The sequence below is a fragment of the Macaca nemestrina genome, chromosome 7 (assembly GCF_043159975.1).
Source record: "Macaca nemestrina isolate mMacNem1 chromosome 7, mMacNem.hap1, whole genome shotgun sequence".
Lineage (NCBI taxonomy): Eukaryota > Metazoa > Chordata > Mammalia > Primates > Cercopithecidae > Macaca > Macaca nemestrina.
In genome coordinates, this window is record NC_092131.1 from 106,160,154 (window position 1) to 106,181,705 (window position 21,552).

A 21,552-nucleotide genomic window follows, 5' to 3' on the forward strand; every position below is an offset into this window, starting at 1 on the left:
CGCAGAGCTTCAAAATGCATGAGGTGCGGCCCCCCTTACCTTCAGCAACACCACGTCCACAGTCCTGTCCACCTTGGAGATGTCACAGAGGCTGTAGCGCCTCTTGTGCCGTTCATACATTTTGCCCAAATGCAGGAAAGAACAGAGAAAATGCAGGAAGTATATCCACTGTTAACTTGGGAACCAGTGTGAGTCCTTAGTTCCAAATTTCTCACGGTGAGGTGGAGGAGATCTCTGCCTTCCAGATTCCTCTCTATATAAAAACTCTCAAAGGGGTCAAAAACAATGAATTAAAAAGAAATCAAGGAGAATCCAATTCCTTGAACTGACTGAGAACTTGCTGGTAACTTCAGAGTGCTGAAAAGATGACTGTAGAACTCATAATATAAACAACAAATATCCCCTAATGCTATACTTTGTGCAGATCTTGACTGAAAGAGAAGCAAACAGCGTTTCCATCACTGGCAATGACTCCCGTAAAAAAATTAAGAATAAACTGGCCAAGCATAACGGCTGATACACGTAGGGAAAAAAACCCAAGAAGGCAATAAAAATCCAGTATATATTTTGCCAGGAAGAGGGAGAGAAAGAAAGGAAGACGACGCTATTTCAAAGCGATGACATGAAAAAAGTCATTAGATTCTGTTCTTGCTTAAAACAAAAACAAAGACAAAGAAAATCTACTTTTCCTTAAAGAAAAAAAAGTAGAAGCTGGGAGATGCTTTTCAAAGCAAAGTCTTTAGAGTCTGTCTCTTGCTCACCAGGCAGTGGGACTTGGTTTTGATTTAAGTTGAAAATCTCTAAGGACAGCAGAGTAAAAGGGGAAAAAAAAAAAAAAAAGACCACTCCTGCAGTACTCCCTCTCTCCCTCCCTCCCTCCCTCCCTAGCCAGCCGCCTCCTCCCTTTTTCCTTCTCTCTCAGGAACGTCACTGCTTGCCCTTTCAGCTCTGCTCCCGCAGCCTTGGAGGTTTGAAAACCCAATTGCAGTTGTGGGAACATGATTCATCTACAGACGAAGAGAAAAACAAGGCTTCCTTTTCCAACCCGCTTCTTCCTCCTCCTCCTCCTCCTCCCACCCCTATGAAAAAGGCTTTGTCAGGCATTGCAAGATGCAGCTCAGTTCTTTGATGTCAGAGTAGTATGCTAATAAAGGAAGGGGGGTGTTATACTAAACACCACAAGTGTGTACAACGGACTCGTCCCGAGGTACAGAAAACTGAAACTACCCAAAGCATACACTGTACCTCCCTGCCAAATGCAAGGCAATGATTTAACATGAGAAAAATGTTAGCCAAATATTGCAGTTATGTCTCTAGGATCAAGACGTGGCTACAAATGTGTCTGATAAGGTTTAAAAATTATCAAGAGTTAAGCTTTATTTTGGGGGAGGGAGAAGGGAGGATGGAGTTAGACTGAAAGAAAATGAAAAGGAAAAGGAGTGGAACAAAGGAGTTCTGGATATGTTAATATTTGTTGTGACTAAGCATAGCTGTCTGGCTGAGACTTCTCCTTCAATGTTTCTATGCACACTAACTGGGTCTTGAATGTGGGTCTGCTACTTCATTTGCCTGTTTTCTTACTATTCCACACCCTTCTAGTCCCCACCCTAACGTTCTCAGGGACCGACTTACTTCAGAATGCATTCTCTCACCTGAGACACTCTCTTACTTGGATCATAAACGATTTGGGAGGGAAAAGGATGAGGAACTGAGGGGAGCAAAAAGCGGAAAGGAGTGAAGAAACAAAAGAAAAAGGGATTTAAAAAAAAAAAAAAAAGATTTCTCTTTCTAGGAGCTGCTGACATTTTCCTTGAGTTGGCCAGAGTAGTCCTTAGCTAGGCTGTGAAAGCAGGGGCTCAAATAACCACAACAGAAGAGGAGAGGAGAGATTTAACACCTACATTTCTGTTGACATTGCAAACAAAGTTGGTGAAAAGGTTTTTCAGGTATAGAAAAAGGGTATAGATCAGCCGTGTCCTCAGGCCAGGTATTCAAGTCGCTGACCAGCTTAAAGGAGGGAAACAGCAAACCCTGCTAAGAAGAGTGCAAACATTTTCCTCAGCTTTCTGTTAATACACCACAGCTACAGGCTTTAATCCGAAATAAAAGCCGTAAGGTTTTATCTCCCTATTCCTCACTGGTTCATCTGAGGAATGAAGGTGGACAACCCCTCCCCTTCTCATGCCACCAGTGAGCCTTGGTTCTTAGTGGTACCAACATGTGCACTGAAACAGATGTTGCTTTTCATTACAAATGAGACTAGAAAACAGTAGAAACAAGACGATTTGACAGAGATTTAAAAGTTGTAAATAAAATTCTTGCTCTGGCTTATCAAAAGCATGAGAACCTGACCAGAGATTTACAAATACTTCCAAACTATGTGGTCTAGGGCACAGATAGAAAGAGCCTTTAGGCTTGAATGTATAGATAAACTGATAGTTTATTATCTTTTCTGTAAAAGCTTTCACCAAGCTAGAATGTAGAACTCGCCCTTCTTCTTTTTTTGAACACAGAGCCGCCTCCCCTCTGTCCGAAATATGGTTTGTTCCTCACTGCCACGCCCTTCTGTTTTAATTAGAATCAAATGATTCCTGCTTCCAAGATTCCCAGGCATGTCTCTCTAGGGATCAGAGATGGTTTAAATCACCATTAAAACCTTCCTACCGGCCCGGCGCAGTGGCTCATGCCTGTAATCCCAACACTTTGGGAGGCCGAGGCAGGCGGATTATGAGGTGAAGAGATCGAGATCCTGGCCAACATGGTGAAACCCTGTCTCTACTAAAAATACAAAAATTAGTCGGGCATGGTGTCATATGCCTGTAGTCTCAACTACTCGAGAGGCTGAGGCAGGAGAATCGTTTGAACCTGGAGAGGCGGAGGTTGCAGTGAGCCAAGATAGTGCCACTGCACTCCAGCCTAGCAACAGAGGGAGACTCCACCTCAAAAAAAAAAAAAAAAACCTTTTCTACCCTAACCCTGTCCAGTGACTTACATGCAGATAATCTATATCAATCTAACAGATATTTTGTGACTCCTAGTGGAGGCAAGCAAAAGAAATAGGTAACAAGGTGTCTGTCTTCAGGAAGTTTATAGAAGAGGGAAAATTGTTTCAAAATAATATAATTTTCTGAAAGAGCCTAGATTACTGTTTGAGACATATAGAACTAACCTTTTTATTTCTAACTTCTGGATTTGTGCCACAGGCTGGAAAGCTAGATTTCCTGCTCTTTCTGCATATTAAAAGGACAATTCTTTACATATTCTGCTCCTTCTTGGAGGACAACAAATACCCTGGGTGGGAAATAAATGCTCTGGGTGGAGAAAAGAGTCTGTGTTGCTTTCCCCTCTGGATCTGCTCAGCACTCCCCAACAGAAGACAGAATCTGCAGTCTTGTGCTTTTGCAGTTGATGTGACAATTCCAAGTTTTTATCAAAAACATCTGGAACCAGTGAACAGTAATTCTGCTAGGATTTTGAAATACAGCAACCAATCATTTCATATCTAAACCAGAGCTGAGAGTTACAAATTTAAAGGGAGTTCTGAATTTATTTCCCTTTTCCTTTAATTTGGGGAACCTGTAGTAAAATATTTTATTATTTACAGCCATACTACTTAACAGTAGTTACTTACAGTATTAATTATCTCTCCTTTCTCTCTGCAGCCTCCGTCCTGCCCTCTATCCACACAAAGGGTACCAGATTCTTTAAAAGCAACCGGTGCTTTTAGTCTGTCTCATGCCACAGGCCCAACATGCAATTCTTAAAGATTCCAGAAAATGAAATATAAAAATACTTTATACATCTTAATTTAGCTATAGCATTTGTGTTCATGACTTAAATTTTCATTTGATTTACTTAACTACAAGATCTAGCACCTTACCAAATTGTTTAAGCATTCTTATGGGTCAACACTGTGGCTGCTTTAGTTCCAGTTAGGGCAGAAGCCCGTGTGGAGTCTCACAGCAAAGTTTCTGAATTAGGGACACCATCTAGTGGGGGATGCTGAAGACCCAAACAGAACACCAAAGGTCAGTGAATATTTTTGTGGGGGTGTGGGGATACGGGTGGGGCTCATCTTCTGCTACTAAGTATTTTTTCCTGAAAGCCCAAAGTGAACATAAAGTAGCAGCATGTGACTGGACACTGGTTAATGACTCACCAATGATCAATTTTACTCTCTGCAGAGAACACAAGGTACTAAGTGAAAATCAAGGGTTCTTTGTCTTCCTAGGTGTGCCATTATCTCACTGAGCAACTTGGGAGATATTAGTTTGACCCTCTGGACCAAGATTTCCAGAATGGAAAAATGAGAGAGATTTGATGCTAGGTCATATCTGAAGATCCTTCTTGCTCTAATATTATATAGTGCCAGTCTGAGATTAGAAAGTTATTGCCTGCCATATAGTTCACAGGATACGGTAGTTTCAGAGGAGAAAGAAAAGGGAATTGAGACATTCTCTTAAAACTTGCAGAAAACATTATTCCTGCATAATGACACTTTCTACCTTGTTCTTCACGTGAAATGGGAAGGAAAAGTTTACCACAGTCAACAATTTTCATTAATCTAAACTTAAATATAGTGAGTCATCCAGAGTTACACATATGTTGGTGGTAAAATGTATTAGAATATAGATAAAACATTTAGCCTCCACTTGAGCAACTCCTGTTTGCTTAGATAATAGACTGCTTCAAATAAGAGGAATGAATATTTCACAGGTGAAAGAAGAAAATAATTTACAATGGCTGCAAAGGCATTGTCTCCAATTAGGCTTTCCTTGTAAATTTCAGTGCAGGTGTTTAGGTGCTAGGTGCTATGGCTCCAGGAGAAGCAGTTCTACTGTTCCCTCCTAGCCTTCACTGACACACAGATTTGAAGGTTACCAGACAGTAAAAGGGTAAAGGAGAAGGAGAGACCTAGAAGGCCATAACTAGCATTTCTTTTCAAATTAGTAGCAAGCAGTAGCCAACAGCTCCTTTCCTTAACCCTTTACTGTCTTTACAAGAAGAAATCTTAAGACAAATTAACTGGCGGCAGCAAACTGACAATAATAGCAACAATTAAAATAACAAAATAATATAGAAGAATATAAGAAAAAAGTATCTTCATAAACTTGTGCTCTTTACAGGAACAAGGTCTCATGTATCATACACACAAATGTTAAATTGTACTAAAATTACCAACAGCTTTATGAAATAAAAGGCAGGAGGAAGGAAGAAAGGGAGATGGCAGAATCAAAATTTCAGTTGGGAAAACAGTGACAGGACAGTTTAATCTCGAGGACAGGTATTTTGGAGCAAGATCTATTAACCACAACATTTAATGAATACCTCCTGTTTGCCAGGTGCTTCCACAGGTACAATTTCATTTATTCCACATAAAAAGCTATAAGGTGAAATTTTACTGTCTACAGATGAGTAAAAGTAGCACTCAGAGTTTAAATCAGTTATATAACATCACACAGCTAATAAAACAGGTTTGCTTTAAACTCAGTTCCGTAAATCAGTCTTTCCACTACATCTTATTTTGCCACTTGATAAATCCCCCAAGAAATGAAACTATAACAGAAAAAAGTTAGTATCTGAGGAAAGAAAACTTGGGATTCATTGCTCATTATCAATATTCCTACATTTGATTTTTACATAAATGCTAAAGGACAGAAAAAGATTTTTTTTTTTTAATAAAAATTCCAAGTGATTCTTAATTTTACATTAAATGAACTCAGCTTTTCTGCCAACATTTCAATATTTGACATTCCACTTTCAAAAAGTTTCTCACTATAGTAATATCTTACAAAAATCTGAATGAACAAACCAAACACACAGAGTAAAAGATCTCTGGATATTGACAATTGCTACCCAAGTCTTCCTTAAAACGAAAAGATACACTGATCTGGCTTTTTTCTTTGGAGCAAACACTGGCTATTTCTTTTGGCAGCATTTCAGATATTTAAAGATGGCCATCGTGCCTCACCATCTTCTTCAGGCTTCTCTTTCGAACCATGATTCCCACAACAGTTCCTCAGACAACAGAGTACCTGAGTGCTCTCCAGTTAGTGTACTTCTTGTGATGTGGATGCCACAAACAAAATCCTCTGACATAGTGCACACTGGGATGACTAAGATCAAATTGGTTTTCTTGACACACATACCACACCACTAGAAGGATAAGCTTATTGTGAAATAAACTTACTTCCCATATATTTTCTTTCAGAGTGACTTATAGCAACAGGTCTCCTTTAAACTATAATCCTGTGATTTTATTTTAAAACTTACTTTATAGCTTTCTGTATAAATATATTCTCTCAAATGAATTCTCATTTGCTTTAAAGTTACCATTTTAGCCTAAAGAGAGCATAGTGAATCTAAATTCCATCACTGAAATAACAGCTGTTTCTCCAAACTCTGAAGAGCAAGGCTAATGATGGAACCCAGAATTATATCACTAAAAGCCTCCCCTGGTAGGATATCTGTCCATCAATTAGCACTCCTAATACATTCATGCCATTCTCCTGCCTCAGCCTCCTGAGTAGCTGGGACTACAGGTGCCCGCCACTGCGCCCGGCTAATTTTCTATATTTTTAGTAGAGACGGGGTTTCATCATGTTAGCCAGGATGGTCTCGATCTCCTGACCTCGTGATCCACCCGCCTTGGTGTCCCAAAGTGCCAGGATTATAGGCGTGAGCCACCACACCCAGCCCCACCACTCCTAAGATTAAGTAAAATGCTGGTCTATCAGCTACAAAGCCAACTGAATTCTGAGTCCCATTCCTCCATCTTCTATACAATAGAGAGTAATTCATAAAACTTCTTCCTGAAATTAATACATACTAATGTATGGCATTCTCCTATTCAATCTGTCAAATAATGTCACCCAAAAGGGAAATGAGACACTACTCATGCAGTGCACTGTTTGATAACCATTTATACTGTCTATTTAAAACCAGATCCTAAAGACTGTTGTATTTGATAAAACTATAAGCCATATTTACTTATAGTTTTGAAACTTCTAGCAGCATTTCTTTTTAGCATGACCACAAGAACATAAGACAGCCCAGCACTGACAAATAAGAACAAAAACAAAAGCTACTTCATAATAGTACAATGACACAAGAACTTCTTCTCACATGTAGAAATTTTACCAGTTTCATAAAACCCCTAAGTGCAAATTTTTGAGTAAAATTACTATAAATCATAGCATCCCTTTTAAGGCATTAAGGTAAGAAGAATATCTTCTCTTCACATTTACTTTCCTTTTTTTTTTTTTTTTGGAGACAGAGTCTCACTCTGTTGCCCAGACTGGAATGCAGTGGTACAATCTTGGCTCACCACAACCTTCGCCTCCCAGGCTCAAGCGATTCTCCTGCCTCAGCCTCCTGAGTAGCTGGAGATTACAGGCACGTGTCATTACCACTCAGCTAATATTTGTATTTTTAGTAGAGACAGGGTTTCACCATGTTGGCCTGGCTGGTCTTAAAGTCCTGACCTCAAATGATCCACCTGCCTTGGCCTCCCAAACTGCTGGAATTTACAGGTGTGAGTCACTACGCCTGACCTACTTAAACATGCTAACTATACCACCAAATAGTCAATTCAAATGAATTCACAACCTTACGCAATTTTTCCCACCCAAATAGTTGGTATATATACAAGCGCAAAATGCATATGTGATTCAGACAAAACCACTGGTAAAAAAAAAAACCTATTTCAGATGGTAATCTAGACCTTGAAAGTATTTATTATCAGTTAATTTTTAAACAGGTTTACTGAAGTATAATTTACATATAATAAACTGCACCTATTCAAAGCATAATAAATGTTTTATGTATTGTCAAATTTTTCTAAACATGTTTTCAAGATACATTAGAATTTTTAAACCTGGAGTGCCAAGAATACTAAACATGGCAAATTGAGTAACTAACAATTTCAACAACAACCAGGAAATTTCACATGGAAAATCTGTGACATTATTGGGACTGTAGAGTACAACTCCACATCACTGTCCTAAATCTTCAATAAGCTTTTCAATAAAGTTAAATCATTAGGCAAATATTTATTAAACATGTACGTTTGGCACTGAGGATATGGCAGTGCACAAAATGGACATTAAATAATTATAATCATGTTTGAGACTGGCCCTTAGAGTATGTTACTAACCTGAGACTTGATGGAAGACTTAATAGGAATTAACCAGGCAAAGGGTGTATATGTGTGGATGGTGCTGTACGGAGACTGGCCCTTAGAGTATGTTACTAATCTGAGACATGATGGAAGACTTAATAGGAATTAACCAGGCAAAGGGTGTATATGTGTGGATGGTGCTGTACGGAGACTGGCCCTTAGAGTATGTTACTAATCTGAGACATGATGGAAGACTTAATAGGAATTAACCAGGCAAAGGGTGTATATGTGTGGATGGTTCTGCACCGAGGCAGGGAAGGAAAGCCAGAGAGATTGACTGGTGTCTAAGTTCAGGCAGAAGACTGCATGATAAGGCCCAGAAGGAAGAAAGAGCACAGAGACAAAGGATGAGGCCAGCCCCAGCTGAACATGTTACTTGTGTTCACAAGTATATTGTCACTACAATAGGAAAAGCGATCGAAGAATTGTTAGCAAGGGAAAGGCATGATCGCATCTGTATTTCAAAAATATTTTTTCTGGAATACGCTCACAGGACAGGAGGGAGCAAGCCTAGAGACAGATGAGTTAGAAAGCTGTTAAAGAAGTCAGATGAGAAATGATGGTAGCGTGAACTCAGGTCTGAAAGCAGAGATCAAGAAAAGAAACCGAAAGTCCAAAAATATTTAACATTAACAGGATATTGGGCATTGGGGTGGGAGCAGGAAGGAAAAGAGGTGTGATGATGGACTAGGTTTCTGTCCTGAACAACTAGGTAAAGGGCAGAATGCAGCAGTAGGTGGCAGGGAAAGATTAGATGACGAATTCACTTTTAGACACAGTGAATCTGAGACACAGTATCTCAGAGGTATCTCAGCAGAGCCATGGTAAGCAGTTGAAAGTGTGTGACTGGAACTCAGGGGAATGGCTGGGGTTGGGCATTCAGATTTGGGAATTAACACACAGAGGTGACATCAAGGAAACTAAATGGAGAAAGTATTTCAAAGAAAGGATAGTAAACAGTGTGAAATGCTATAAAAAGCTCACGCAAATACAAGATTTGGATTTTGCTAGGCAAATATTTCGTACATCTTGGTGAGGGTAGTTCTGGTGTAGCTGTAGACTGATGAAAACTGGATTTAAATAGTCTACTATTTCACAGGGGAAAACTTAAGGTTTTTGGGGGGAGGGGAGTGGGAGGAGGGAGTTTCGCTCTTGTTGCCCAGGCTGGAGTGCAGTGGCGCGATGTCGACTCACTGCAACCTCTGCCTCCCGGGTTCTAGTGATTCTCCTGCCTCAGCCTCCCAAGTAGCGGGATTACAAGTGCTTGCCATCATGCCCGGCTAATTTTTTTATTTTTAGTAGAGACGGGGGAGTCTCACCATGTTAGCCAGGCTGGTCTTGAACTCCTGACCTCAGGTGATCCACCCACCTCAGCCTCCCAAAGTGCTGGGATTACAGGCCTGAGCCACCACGCCCGGCCCTTAAGTTCTATCTACATACTCAACTCTTCAGAGTGTTCTCTTAAGACATTTTTTTCCTTTAGAGAAAGTGCCTTAAGTGAATCCTTATATAATGACTGCTATAAGATTTCTAACCCAACAATAAATACTTTAGATTGTTAAGAACTTTAAGAAGTAAACAAAACACTGACAGAGAAAAAGGGATCGTTAACAAGAAGTGAGTTCCATGATCACGACTATCCTTTTGTATTTTTTTAATTGTGTCAAAGAGATCCTGCCATAGAAACCAAAATTAGTAGCAAACTAATGAATATTAGCCAAATTTATTTACCCATTCAGCAAATACTTAAGTGTCTGCTGTAGGTGAGTTGCCCTGTAAGGTGTTATGAGAGATACACAAATACGTAAGACATTTTTGAGTCCTCAAAGAAAATACAGCAGGAGCAACTGTACGAAACACAAACACAAGACAGTTTGGGTAGTTAGTACAGATGAAAAGCAGAATTTCAGCAAAAGGAAGACGATCCCTGGCTGAAGTGATAAGAAAGAAAAGATGCTGTTTTAAAATAAATGGAAGGAAAATGGAAGAGAGGAGGTGGGCATTGTATATGAAGAGTGTGAGTGAGGGTAAAGCTGTTAATGAATGCCAGGTATGACAGAGGAATAGCACGATGTCTGGTTACATGCATCAGATTCATGCAAGGGACTGCTATGACATCAGCTAGGAAAAGCATTAACAGCATAAGTTATACAAACAGATGATGTAAAAAGAAAACTACCATATGATCTAGCAATCCCACTACTGGGTATATATCCAAAGGACATGAAATCAGTATTCACTCTTATGTTCAGTATACTGTTCACAATAGCTAAGATATGGAACCAAGCTAAGTGTCCATCGACAGTGAATGGATAAAGAAAATGTGGTACATACACACAACAGAATACTATTCAGCTATAAAAAATAACAAAATCCTGTTATTAATGGCAAGATGGATAAGCCTGGAGGACATTATGTTAAATGAAATAAACCAGGCACAGAAAGACAACCACCATAAGATCTCACTGATAATGTGGAATCTAAATAAGTTGATTTCACAGAAATAAAGAGTACAATAGTGGTTACTAGAGGCTGGGACAAGGATGGGGAAAAGAAAATGGGGAGAGGTTGGTCAATGGGTAGAGTCATAGCAGGAAAAAATGTAGTGTTCCATCACATCCAAGGGTGACTATAGTTAGCAATAATATATTGTATATTTCAAACTAGCTGGAAGAGAGGATTTTGAATGTTTTCACCATTAAGAAATAATTGTTTGAGGTGACTGATATGCTAATTATCCTAATTTGATCATTACACATTGTACACATGTACCAAAATATCACACTGTACTCCATAAATACGTTCAACTATGTGTCAATTAAAAATGAAAAAAGCATTTGCTGTTATGCTAAAGAGTTTAAGACTCTATTCAGGGGCAACAGGGAGCCAGTGAAGATGTTTGTTTGAACAAAGAAGTGATATGACTTACGCTGTCATTCAGAAAGGCAGTAAAAAAGTCTTTAGCTTCATCCAGTCTAATCTCCCTTGTCTGGATTTCAGACTGCTCCATGACCCTTATCCAATCTCATTTTCTATTGTTCTTCAAGATAAAGCCTAATTGTGTCTCAAGGTTCCACAATCAGGATGTGGTTCTTCCTACTTCAATGCCCCTGGCTCTTAAAACAATCATGGTTTCTGCAATTCCCTCTCTTGCCTATCCACCTTAGTCAAAGTTCATCCTTTAATTCTACTTTCCCAATTCAGCTCTCTCTACCTACTCTAACCCTCCTTATAATGCTCTCCTTTGAACCACTATGGGGCTTAGACTCTGCCTTGCTGACTCTATGGTGTCCTGCCCTGTATTGTTCATTGCTACTGCATGTTGGTCTGATTCTAACCAAATAATAATTGCCTTAAAGGCAAATGCCATTTCTCAAATTTCTCCAGAGTGCCAAAAAAGGTATGCGACATCCAAGGTGGGATGAATAAATAATAATGTCTTTGTTTACCACCAAAATCACAACCCTAAGACTTCCAATGGCTGACCAAATTTAGTTATTAAATAAGGAGAGAAAATAATTTTGTCTGAAGTAGTTTCTCTATTAGAAGAATACAAGTCCTGGCCAGACACAAAAACTCCTGCTCAAAATAACCACAACCCAAGGAAAATATGAATCCCACATAAAATAAAAATGTACTACTTTAGGAAATTACTTGACTTCTTCTTCTTATTTTTCTCTTCACTGCAAAAAGAATAGCTCTAGCATAGTCAACACAGTCAGACAAGCCCAAAAATGATTCAGCTTCCCATGGAAGACTTCCCTCATCCCTCCAGGCAAACATACACCATTGTACAGTCATGCTCTCCAAAAAATGCAGAGGTACAACTTGCTCTTTTTATCAATTGTCCAAAAAAACAAAGCAAAGGGGAAAAGAGAGAAGTCCTTTATGAAAAAGCCTATTTGCCAACACTACTGCCAGGTTAATTTTGGCATTCACTCATACTCAAAGCAATAAACTTGCTTCTATTCATTCAGAGACTATTATTTGGAGCTTGCATTTTGAGAATTTTACTTAACTAGAACAGATATTTTAATGTTCTGGAAATTTTTAAGGAAGTACAATGTAACTTTGTTTACCTTAGATTACACTGTAAACATTTGCTTTAGAAGGGTTATCACAAAAATATGTTTAAAGAGTGGAGAATGCTCCTTTACTTAAATACATACTAGCAGAGATGTCTCATACAGGAAGCATCAAAGGAAATGAAGGGACAAATGAGTAGCTTAATGACTCTATTAAGCTAGCATCCTGGTTAAAAGCATGAACTCTGGAGCAAGACTGCCTTAAACAACTCATAGAAACTTTCTGTTCCTCAGTTTCTCGCCTATTAAAAAAAAAGTTATGAACAATAAATGAATTAATGTATGTTACATTTTTGTCTTATTTTTTTAAAGGAGGTATTTAAGTCAGCCTACAAGGGTACATATAAAATAAAACCAAGTAACTATGGTAAATATTTACTCAAGTCAGAATTGAAAGAACAAAACACTTTTGCTTTCAGTCAGACTGCCATATCCCCTCTGGATCTATTTTGTACCATGACACAGGAAAGCAGAAGGAAAAGCGAAGTTTTCTGATTCTCTGATAACTGGAGAAGGTAGGGAGCTACCTCAAAAACTAAGAAAAAAGGAACTACTGAGTATCTGAAACTGTTTTACAAAGAAGTACTTCTTTAAAAGCCAAGATAGAACTAGGAACACAGATCGAAGAGTTAAGTCTCAAAAAAAAAAAAAAAAAAAGAAAGAAAGAAAAAAAGAGAAAAGCCTCTTCATCTGAGGCAAAGGGAAAGAAGAAAAGATAGATATTTATAGATTTTTCCTGGCCAATCCCCAAGTGCCTAATTTGGATTGAACTGAAAATGTCTCCGAAACAATCCCCACCCTGAAGGCTGAAATACCAGTGTGACCCACTGGGGTAAAGAGCATCCAGCTCTGAGAGGTGACCCTGGGAAAGAAGCCTAGCACCGTGACCACTTCTCTGGCCTTTTCTCTCACCTTTCCTTGCAAGATTCTTCTACTTCAGTCACACAAGTCAACTTACTGTTCTCAGATTATTTTACACCTGGCTGCCTCCATGTCCTTGACCCTGCCATGATGTTCTTCCCAGTCTAGGCAAAACCAGAAAAGTCTTTAAGATCTCTTCAACTGTAGTCACCCCCATGATGCCTCCACCAAACACCTCAGTCAAAAAACTGGCCTATCTTGCCTCTGATTCCATTAGAACTGTGTTAGCATTCATCCATCGATTATCACAGTTACGTAGGGACCTGCTGTACAAGTGTCGTGGACAAGACATCTCCTGTTTCTTTGGATTTCTTGGCATTCAACAAATGGTTTCTGTGTAAATAAATATGTATCTCTGAAAAGGATCTTTCAGGTAAAGAAACTCACAATCAAGGGTAGATCAAACCTAGGTTGGGCGCTGTGGCTCATGCCTGTAATTCCAGCACTTTGGGAGGCTGAGGCGGGTGGATCACCCAAGGTCAGGTGTTCAAGGCTAGCCTGGCCAACATGGTGAAACCCCGTCTCTACCAAAAATATAAAAAGCAGCTGGGCATGGTGGTGGGTACTTGTAACCCCAGCTACTCAGGAGGCTGAGGCAGGAGAATTGTTTGAACCCTAGAGGCGGAGGTTGCAGTGAGCCAAGATCATGCCACTACACTCCAGCCTGGGTGACAGAGCAAGACTCCATCTTCCCCCCCCCAAAAAAAAGAGTAGATCAAACCAGTGCAGAAAATCTAGATTTAGAAGTTCCTTTCTTTAAAAATGTAAAATAAACCATATATTTTTGACACAGAGATAAGCACTAAGAAAAAGGGCATCTACTTGGCCCACTACAAACAAATGGTATTAGTAGTTAGACCTTATAAATACATGAGACCTATCAGAAATTTATCAGTAAATGAGAATATTCTGTCTACCCTTAATGCTGTTTTAAAAATTAAAAATTTTAATCCACTTTATTGAGGCATGATAGAAATACAAAAAATTACGTATATTTAAAGTACACAACTTGATAAGCTTGACGACTGCATGCTTTTTTAAAATATCAATGGAGGTTTGGGTGGGTCCCATAAAATTATCCATCCCTGAGATTTGTCTAACTAAATACATATTGATTTTTATATTATTTTATTTGTTCACAATTATTTATAAGCTTATATCAGAACCTTTCTAAAACAATTTTATTTTAAGTTGCAGGCTACATGTGCATGACTTTGAGGTCTGTTACATAGGTAAACATGTGCCATGTTTGTTTGCTGCACCTATCAATCCATCAACCCAGGTATTAAGCCCAGCATGCATCAGCTATTTATCCTGATGCTTTCCCACCTCCCACCCCACCCCGCTACAGGCCCCAGTGTGTGTTGTTTCCCTCCCTGCGTCCATGTGTTCTCGTTGTTCAGCTCCCACTTATAAGTGAGAACATGCAGTGTTTGGTTTTCTGTTCCGGTGTTAGTTTACTGAGGATAATGGCTTCCAGTTCCATCTATGCCCCTGCAAAAGACTCCTTCTAAGAATGCAAATATCTCCTTCTGGAATTTATATGAATATTCTACAATTGTTCCCAGTGAAACTTTTAAATACACTCTCCACAAAATGGTAAATTATTTGAGACGAAGTTTCATGAAAGCATTTTAATAATTTCTCAAAAAATAAAGGGACATATCTGTGTGTTTAATGGTTCAGAAGCTTGCAAACCACTGACTGTCAGGAATAGTTTATCTAGGAAATTAGGTAATCCATGGGGATTAAGAGCATAAATTATTATCAGGGGCACCCATGAGCTCTTAGTGCAACACTGAGCAGGAAACATGTAAGTTGTCCCTCCAACTAGCCATCTATAGATTATTAACATCTCTCTTCTGACTGCCCTATGAAGATGTTACAGTAAACATCAGTAGTACTCAAAAGAGCTTAGCATATGGTTTATTGTTAAGAAGAACTTCCTAATCTTTCTTTCATACAATTAAGGTTTTCCTGGGTTTGAATTCTAATGGCTCTATGACTCTAACTCTCATTCTGAGGAAGCTTTTGAAGGCCAGGTGCAGCGGTTCACGCCTGTAATCCCAGTATTTTGGGAGGCCAAGGTGGGTGGATCACCTGAGGTCAGGAGTTCAAGACCAGCCTGACCAACATGGTGAAACCTCATCTCTACTAAAAATACAAAAATTAGCTGGGAGTGCCTGTAATCCTAGCTACTCAGGAGGCTTAGGCAGGAGAATTGCTTGAACCCAGGAGGCAGAGGTTACAATGAGCTGAGATTGCACCATTGTACTCCAGCCTGGGTGACAGAGCGAGGCTCCAACTTAAAAAAAAAAAAAAAAGAAGAAGAAGCAGCAGCTTTTGATCGGTTCTGTTTCATTACTGAGTCAATTATCCAAATTCTACAGAGACAGAAAGATGAATCACCCCTCTTGGTTCAGTCCTAAATACTCATTTTAATGGGTTATCAAAGAGGACCTCCTATTCTTCACCTAATTTTTAGCTGCAACTCCTGCCACAGTGATTAAATCAGCTTTTCAACCTCAACTTACAAAACTTAAATCTTCAAATATATTTATTACGTAAACACGAAATAGTTATTTTTTTAAAAAGTGACCTCTTTAAGATTGTCAGTGCCCCGAAGGAGAGAAAGTAATAAATAAAGTAAATACTGTATCCCCTTTTGTAGAGTTCACTGAAGCAATACTTACAGGAAACTGTCAACTAACTAGAGATCAGCCTTGCTGAAGTTCTTCCTGTGTCCCTTTTTCTTTTGAGACAGTCAACATACATCAGACATTATAAATGCCTGCCATGTGTGAGACATGTGACAAGTCACTGTACATGAAAACATGGCTGAAGCAGAGTCACTGGCAGGAGGCAGTAGAGCTCCCAGTGCAGTATGTAGTGGCGCACAGGAGATACATTTTAATTCCACTGGGTCTGTTCCAGTGTGGGGAAGGAGAAGAGTACAACAGGAGGCCTGAGAGTGTGAAGAGAGCACCACAGGTAACACTGCACATCAGGGAAGGGCTTTAAAGAAGGAAAGAGTACCCACGTCAACTCCAAAGATGCATTTCAGGCACAGAACACATTCAGTGAATACAACAATAAATTTCAAATAATAAGGGGGTTTTGGTGAGGCTGGCAGTTGGACTGTGGGGTGAAACAGTATAGCTGATGGGACTGTACAAGTAATCTTCAGAGGCAGATTGTAAAGTCCATGTATGCCACATCATAAAGTTTAAAAACCAAGGAGCTATTTAATTTACTTTGAGCAAGAATCTGCAACATGGGCTAGACCAAGCAGTTCTCAAAGTGCTGTCTGCAAAACCTTGAGGAGACTTTTTCAGGGTGTCTGTGTGACCAAAACTATTTTCATAGTAATGGTAAGATATTATTTGCCTTTTTACCGTGTTGACATCTGCACTGATGGTGCCTTAGCACAAACCAAGGCATTGGTGCCAAAATGAATCAGGAGCCATCATAGTCTTCACTGCCATACTCTGAGTACACACCTTTTTAAAATTCTGTGGGACAAAATGGGAAGCAAACACAAAATACTTCTGCGTATGGAGATGTGATGCCTGTCTTGAAAAAAATCACTTGTACAGTTATTTTAAGTGGTGAGCTAAACTGCTTTTTTCAGGAAACAACATTTTACTTAAAAGAATGAGTGACAAATAATGGTTGTTCAGAACTTGGGGTATTTTCTTAGAAATGAACCGAGTGGACGTGCTTCTCAAGGGAAACAACTTACAGTATTTATAGCTGATGATAAAATTCAGATTTTAAATGAAAATGAGAATTCTGGAAAGCTTGTAGTTGTCACTGTGAGTTTGCCAATTAACCAATACTTAAAGACATGTCTGATGAAACTAGTAGTAATATTAACAAATTTGAGTTTCTGATATTGTAGAATGAAACATTCGACAATTGGAAGAGTTGTATTACTCAGTGAATCAAATATTTTCCAAATGACCAATGTAGGATTTTACAAAATTATGCATGAGTAAAAGATTCATTGAAAGTATGATAGGCTGGGCATGTTGGCTCACGCCTATAATCCCAGCACTTTGGGAGGCCGAGGCGGGTGGATCACGAGGTCAGGAGTTCAAGACCAGCCTGGCCAACATGGTGAAATCCTGTCTCTATTAAAAATACAAAAATTAGCCAGGTGTGGTGGTGCACCCCTGTAATACCAGCTACTGGGGAGGCGGAAGCAGGAGAATCACCTGAACCCAGGAGGTGGAGGTGGCAGTGAGCCAAGATCGCACCACTGCACTCCAGTCTGGGTGACAGAGCAAGACTCCGTTTCAAAAAACAAAAAGTATGAGATAGACCAGACCCGGCACAGTGGCTCATGTCGGTAATCACGGCACTTTGGGAGGCTGAGGCAGGAGGATCACTTGAGATCAGGAGTTTGAGACCTGCCTGGCCAACATGGAGAAATCCCATCTCTATTAAAAATACAAAAATTAGCTGGGTGTGGTGACGCACACCTGTAATCTCAGCTACTCAGGAGACTGAGACACAAGAATGCCTTGAACCTGGGCGGCAGAGGTTGCAGTGGGCCGAGATTGTGCCACTGCACTCCAGCCTAGGCAACAGAGTGAGAAAGAGTACAAACAGTTCAATGATAGGATTTCAGATTCCACACTGAAAATAGCTTTTAAGAACCTACTATTTGTCAATTTTGATCTAATATCAAAGAATATCACATTTGAGAAAACTATTAAGGTAGGTCTCCCTTTTCTAAGCATATACCTGTATTTGCTGAATTTTCTTTATATACTTCAACCAAAACAATGTATTGCAATGCAATAGGCTTAATGCATAAAAGATATAAGAATCCAAATATTTTATTTTATTTTATTTTTTGAGGCGGAGTTTCACTCTTGTTGCCCAGGCTGGAGTGCAATGGCACAATCTCGGCTCACTGCAACCTCTGCCTCCCAGGTTCAAGCAATTCTCCTGCCTCAGCCTCCCTAGTAGCTGGGATTATAGGCATGTGCCACCAGGCCCAGCTAATTTTGTATTTTTAGTAGAGACGGGGTTTCTCCATGTTGGTCAGGCTGGTCTCGAACTCCCGACCTCAGGCGATCCACCCGCCTCAGCCTCCCAAAGTGCTGGGATTACAGGCGTGAGCCACTGTGCCCGGCTCAAATATTTTATATTAAGTCAGAAATTAAAACAATACCACTCCTCTAAATTTTTTGTAGAAAAAATATTCTTTATAAAAATATAATTTTAATAATGATTATTGTTGTAAATAAATATTTTTTAAATTTCTCAGTTTTAATTTCGAATACAGTATACATTTCTAGATATGACCTATATAAACAAAAGCTCTTCAGGGCTCTTGATTTTTAAAAATGTAAAGAGATCTTAAGAACAAAGAGTTTGAGAACCGATGGGTTATAAGGAATACAAGAATAGCTGGAAGGAAAAAAAAAACCACAAAAACAAAGAATTCCGGTGAGAGAAGATAACAGTATGAATTCCTAAATTGGCAATTCAATGTGATAAGTTAAATTTACTATCTCAGAGAAAAAAAGCTTTTCTTATTTAGGGGAAAAGGATGGAATCTTGGACGAGAGCTTTCTATCTTAACAGACTGTATGAAAGCTAATGCCTTTAGTTATATGTGAGATTAGGTCTAAACAATTTCATAACATTATGAATGATGCTGGTGAATTAAGAGTAATCACAGCAAGAACAATAAACAGAGACGGTTTTCTGAAGGGCAAATAAAATTATTTAGGAAAAGACTTTTGATGACCTATATGCTAATGAAGTTAACCAAAAGGTACTTCCTAAGGGACTACATGGTTGAATAAGTCTCATTCCATTTTTAAAATACCAGGGCAAATGGTAAGCTGAGATGAATAACTCTTTTTAATGCAAGTTCCTGAATTATTACTCAGATTAGTGCCCATTAATGTACATTTTAATAAATAACAGTAAATGATACCTCATAACAATAATTCTGAGCCATCAAGAAGAGGATAAATTTTGCTCAGCATTTAAGAAGTCAGCCAAGTACATGGATATTTTAGAAATATAGTATAGCAAAGGTATCAAAGTAGAAGCTCTGGCAGGTAAGGCTTTACCTCCAGCTATCTGACTGCCATTCCAAAAAGATTAACTTGTTACAGGTTCTACAGTGAAAATGTTCCAATTTAATTCTAAGAGGGTCTTCGCTCCTGGGGAAAGTGATATTAGGAAGAGCCACAGACACAATGCTAGGGAATGGATGGTAAAAACGTGGTAGAAGAATTTCTACCACGCTGAATGACAAAGGCTGACAAAGACAAGTTGTTTCTTCAGCTTAGTTATTCCTTGTTGTCATCAGGACATAAATGCTTTTGGGGGTGGCTGGGGAATATATTCCTTTAAATGGCTATCTTGTTGAATTTGAAATTAATGTCATACATTTGTTAAATCTTTTAATTACCACTTGTTTATTAAAAAGAACCTCCTAAAAGAACATTTGTGTTGTGAAAATGGATGTCAATATTTAAAGTCCTGTCTACTACATTAGAGATGGCCCAGCAGTGCCTCTACTAAGCAGCAGCTGTTGAAATTTCCTCTGAGTAACTGTGTATATCTAAAAGTAAAAGCCTTGCTTTCAAAAATATTTAACAATTCCCACTTTTTATTTATTTAGACTTGTGCAATTATCTTCCTCCATTAGACTAAACTAGTTGGTTATGTGATAAAATGCTTTTCAGAGGAAGAACAGTAAGCTAGCCTTTTTTTTTTTTTTTTTAATCTAAGCTATTCCCATCTTCCCCATTCTATGTGGGGGTGATATACCACAAGAAGTTATAGGAACAACTGCTACAAGAATTAAACATCTTGGGCCTTTACACAGCTGTTGCCATATCATGGCTTTGGTGCATGGTCAGTCACAGATGCTGTCAAGAGGCATGTTTAGTTTAGCTATCCTTTTGCTTCTCCAGCCCCCACATTAAAGGTCTCCTTCATTTTCTCTGTCCTTTTTGCTACCTCTCTTCTTCCTGCTCCAAGCTCCCACAAACCAGCCTTAATAAACAAGGAAGGATCAAGGCAACATTCCACATCAGTCATATTTCAGGGCACCTTAATATTTGTTTGCTAATAGATGGCTGGTATTATCTAACCAATAGGGTGACTCCAAGTTTTAAAAAAACAGCAAGATTAATTCAGAGATAATATTATTTCTTTTTTTTTTTAATAGAGATGGGGTTTCACTTTGTTGCCTAGGCTGGTTTTGAACACCTGGACTCAAGTAATCCTCCCATCTTGACCTCCCAAAGTGCTGGGATTACAGGCATGAACCACCACACCCAGCCCAGAGATAATATTCATAAAAGGTATGCATTGTTTTGTTTTTACTTAACCCCTTTTCCTTCCCAAAGAGTTATGCCAAGAAACAGACAAATGGCAGTATAAGTTCCCATTAGGAATAAAACAAAGAAAACTTGGCATTGTTAGGCACTGATGAGCTTGCCACCTCCCACCTTCTGGGACAGCTAAAAGCACAGTAGCTCCCCAAGATGAGACCAAAACCAAAGTGAGGAGGTAGAGATACACTGTAACTCTGATACCCAGCAGCAAATGTCAATCACCTGAATTCACTACTGCCAGTATAACTTAAGACCCTCCAGTGGCTACAAAGAAGCCTGTGGGGCTATGACGGGTGGGGTGTGCCAATGACAAATTCTATTCTTTTTCAAATCCTACAGAACACAGTCTTTCGATTTAAAAGCAAACCTAAGAGCACTTGTCCACATTATATTATATGCTAATCTTCAAACAATATTTCTTCTCACAGCTTGCAGGTACTCCTTTTAATGCGTTCAGCTGCAACAGCCACTGCAGGAAAGTTCCATGTCAGGAAAGCCAGGATTTAAATCCTTTTCCTCACTCAAGGAGGAAACAACAGGCTCAGACAAGGGAAAAACAATCCACTGAGCTTGATGTGAAGCAGATACAGCACCAGGTTTCAGCACTAATGAGGGAAGAGGGCCAGAGCTCTATTTCCCTCCTTTCCATCATCCCATTAGGGAAACCTAATGACTCCTGGGAAGGAACATAGCCTATTGTGTTGACTACAAGGGCAACAGGGACAGGAACTGTTTCATAGCAAAACAATCATGATACATGCATCACTTTCTGGAACTGGAATGAAAAGTCTAACTCTCTATTTCAAGGCAAGCAATGCTGTCAACAGGGAAAATCCTTTCAGTGAAACATTTCAGCAGAATTCCACTTAATGCCTGATGTTACAATGCTACCAGAAGTGAACAGTAGAAGCGACAATGGTGTGGATAGGCCTAAACTATGGAAAATTCCTTCTCTGAGTTCCCATGACCCAGGTGTCAACTCTTGGTTCATTTC

At 39.2% G+C, this 21,552-nt stretch overlaps 1 protein-coding gene and 1 long non-coding RNA gene across 16 annotated transcripts in view; one reads left to right on the forward strand and one right to left on the reverse strand.

Annotated features, from left to right (window-relative positions):
* Positions 1–21,552, reverse strand: part of LOC105488365 (A-kinase anchoring protein 13) — a 356,595-nt gene that overhangs the window by 127,393 nt on the left and 207,650 nt on the right. The window contains exon 1 of one of the 15 annotated variants that reach the window (XM_011752365.2): positions 40–789. The exons of the other annotated variants lie outside the window; for them this stretch is intronic. Coding sequence (XP_011750667.2) covers positions 40–120 — 81 coding nt within the window. The 5' untranslated portion in view covers positions 121–789. Of the gene's footprint in view, positions 1–39; positions 790–21,552 lie in introns of those variants that run through there. 15 annotated transcript variants of the gene reach the window in all.
* Positions 3,896–21,116, forward strand: LOC139364385 (uncharacterized). The gene is made up of 3 exons (XR_011626186.1): positions 3,896–4,028; positions 20,390–20,525; positions 20,987–21,116. It is a non-coding gene; the product is annotated as an uncharacterized lncRNA (long non-coding RNA).